Source organism: Penaeus monodon, chromosome 31, assembly GCF_015228065.2.
Source record: "Penaeus monodon isolate SGIC_2016 chromosome 31, NSTDA_Pmon_1, whole genome shotgun sequence".
Lineage (NCBI taxonomy): Eukaryota > Metazoa > Arthropoda > Malacostraca > Decapoda > Penaeidae > Penaeus > Penaeus monodon.
The window spans coordinates 21,761,316-21,764,105 of NC_051416.1; the positions used below are offsets into that span (position 1 = coordinate 21,761,316).

At 48.1% G+C, this 2,790-nt stretch overlaps 1 protein-coding gene across 1 annotated transcript in view; it reads left to right on the top strand.

Moving 5' to 3' along the window:
* LOC119593101 (sialin-like) overlaps nt 1-2,790 on the top strand; it is a 35,739-nt gene that overhangs the window by 20,536 nt on the left and 12,413 nt on the right. Inside the window, exon 6 of the mRNA XM_037942065.1 lies at nt 797-952. Within this exon, the coding sequence (XP_037797993.1) occupies nt 797-952 (156 nt within the window). The remainder of the gene's footprint in view (nt 1-796; nt 953-2,790) is intronic.

A 2,790-nucleotide genomic window follows, 5' to 3' on the forward strand; every position in this document is an offset into this window, starting at 1 on the left:
CCCTTTTTTCTCTCTTACAGATGAATATAGATATATGTTTTATATATTGAATTAATGGATAAAAATAGACATCCGCTTTTCATATTAAATAAATGAATAAATATAGATATATGTTTTAAATATTAAATTTTAATGGATAAATATAGACATATGCTTTATATATTGAATAAATGGATAAGTATAGATATATGCTTTTTATATTAGATAAAAAATAAATACAGATATATGCTTTATATATAACGAAAGAAGTCCATGTAAAGAAAGACGGGATAGATATCTAAAATTATAGATACAGATGAATGTAGATATATATGTTTTATAGATTAAATAAATAGATAAGTATAGATATATGCTTTATATATTGAACTAATGAATAAATATACGTATATGCTTTATATATTGAATAAATGGATAAATATAGATAGATAGATAGATAGATATATGCTTTATACATCTTGATTTAATGTGTAAAGCATATATATATCTATCTATCTATCTATATTATTCATTTATTCAATATATAAAGCATTTACGTATATTCATTAATTAGTTCAATATATAAAGCATATATCTATACTTATCTATTTATTTAATAGAAAAAGCATATGTCTATATTTTTATCCATTAATTTAATATTTAAAACATATATCTATATTTATTAATTTGTTTAATATAAAAAGCGGATGTCTATAATTATTCATTAATTCATTATATAAAGCATATACCTATATTTATCTGTCCCTGAATTTCTGCGTACCTACCTCGTCTCCATACCTTTCACTCGCTCTTGTTGCAGATCGCGGGCGGTCGCTTGGCGGAACTGTACGGAACGCGCATGGTCTATGGCGGGTGCATCTTAGGCAGCGGAATAATAACTCTCTTTACGCCCATAGCCGCCCGCGCCCACGTCGGTGCTGCTATTGCTCTGAGGGTGCTGCTGGGGTTGACCGGGGTGAGTGTGGGTTTGGGTGTGTGGGTTTGGGTGTGTGGGTTTGGGTGTGTAGGTTGAGTGTGTGGGTTGGGTGTTGGTTGACCGGGGTGGGTGTGTGGGTTTGGGTGTGTGGGTTTGGGTGTGTGGGTTTGGGTGTGTGGGTTTGTGTGTGTGGATTTGGTGTGTGTGGGTTTGGATGTGTGGGTTTGGGTGTGTGGGTTTGGGTGTGTGGGTTTGGGTGTGTTTGGGTGTGTGGGTTTGGGTGTGTGGGTTTGGGTGTGTGGGTTTGGGTGTGTGGGTTTGGGTGTGTGGGTTTGGGTGTGTGGGTTGAGTGTGTGGGTTGGGTGTTGGTTGACCGGGGTGGGTGTGGATTTGGGTGTGTGGGTTTGGGTGTGTGGGTTTGGGTGTGTGTGGGTTTGGGTGTGTGGGGTTTGGGTGTGTGGGTTTGGGTGTGTGGGTTTGGGTGTGTGGGTTTGGGTGTGTGGGTTTGGGTGTGTGGGTTTGGGTGTGTGGGTTTGGGTGTGTGGGTTTGGGTGTGTGGGTTTGGGTGTGTGGCTTTGGGTGTGTGGGTTTGGGTGGGTGGCTTTGGGTGGGGGCTTGGGGTGTGTGGGTTTGGGTGTGTGGCTGTTGGGGGTGGGGTTTGGGTGTGTGGCTTGGGTGGGTGTGTGGGTTGGGGTGTGGTTGTGGGTGTTGGTTGACCGGGGTGGGTGTGGATTTGGGGTGTGGGGTTGGTGTGGGGTGGGTTTGGGTGTGTGGGGTTTGGGTGTGTGGCTTTGGGTGTGTGGCTTTGGGTGGGGTGGGTTTGGGTGTGTGGGTTTGGGTGTGTGGGTTTGGTGTGTGGTTTGGTGTGTGTGGTTTGGGTGTGTGGGTTTGGGTGTGTGGGTTTGGGTGTGTGGGTTTGGGTGTGTGGGTTTGGGTGTGTGGCTTTTTGGGGGTGGTGGGTTTTTTGTGTGGTTTGGGTGTGTGGGTTTGGGTGTGTGGGGGTGGGGTGGTGTTGTGGGTGTGGGGTTTTGGGGGTGGGTGGGTTTGGGTGTGTGGTTTGGGTGTGGGGGGTTTGGGTGTGGGGGTTGGGTGTGTGGGTTTGGGTGTGTGGGTTTTGGTGTGTGGGTTGGGTGTGTGGGTTTGGTGTGGTGACCGGGGTGAGTGTGGATTTGGGTGTGGGGGGTTTGGGTGGGTGGGTTTGGGTGTGTGGGTTTGGGTGTGTGGGTTTGGGGGTGGTGTGTTGGTTTGGTGTGTGGGTGGGGGTGTTGGGTGTGGTTGGGTTGTGGTTTGGGGTGTGGTTTGGGTGTGGTGGGTTTGGGTGGGTGTGGGGTTTGGGTGTGTGGGTTGGTGTGTGGGTTTGGGTGTGTGGGTTTGGGGTGTGGGTTGGGTGTGTGGGTTGGTGTGGGGTTGGGTGTGGTTGGGTGGGGTGGATTTGGGTGTGTGGTGGGTGTGTGTGGGTGTGGGTTTGGGTGTGTGGGTTTGGGTGTGTGGTTTGGGTGTGTGGCTTTGGGTGTGTGGGTTTGGGTGTGTGGGTTTGGGTGTGTGGTTTGGGTGTGTGGTTGGGTGTGTGGTTTGGGTGGGTGGTTGCGGGTGGGTGGGTTTGGGTGTGTGGCTTTGGGTGTGTGGGTTTGGTGTGTGTGGGTTGGGTGTGGATTTGGGTGTGGATTTGGGGGTGGGTTCGGTGGGGGTGGGGGAGAGGGTTTTAAGAATTGGGGGTTATGGGGCAGGAAAGAGGAACGGTGGTAGGGAGGAGAGAGGGGGGGGGGTAGGAGGCAAAAAATGGCGGGGGGGTTCGTGGTGGGGATGGGGGAGGGGAGAAGGAAGGGAGAGAGAGGATGGATGGATGCAAAAATTGAGGGAAGGAAAGGGAAGGGTGG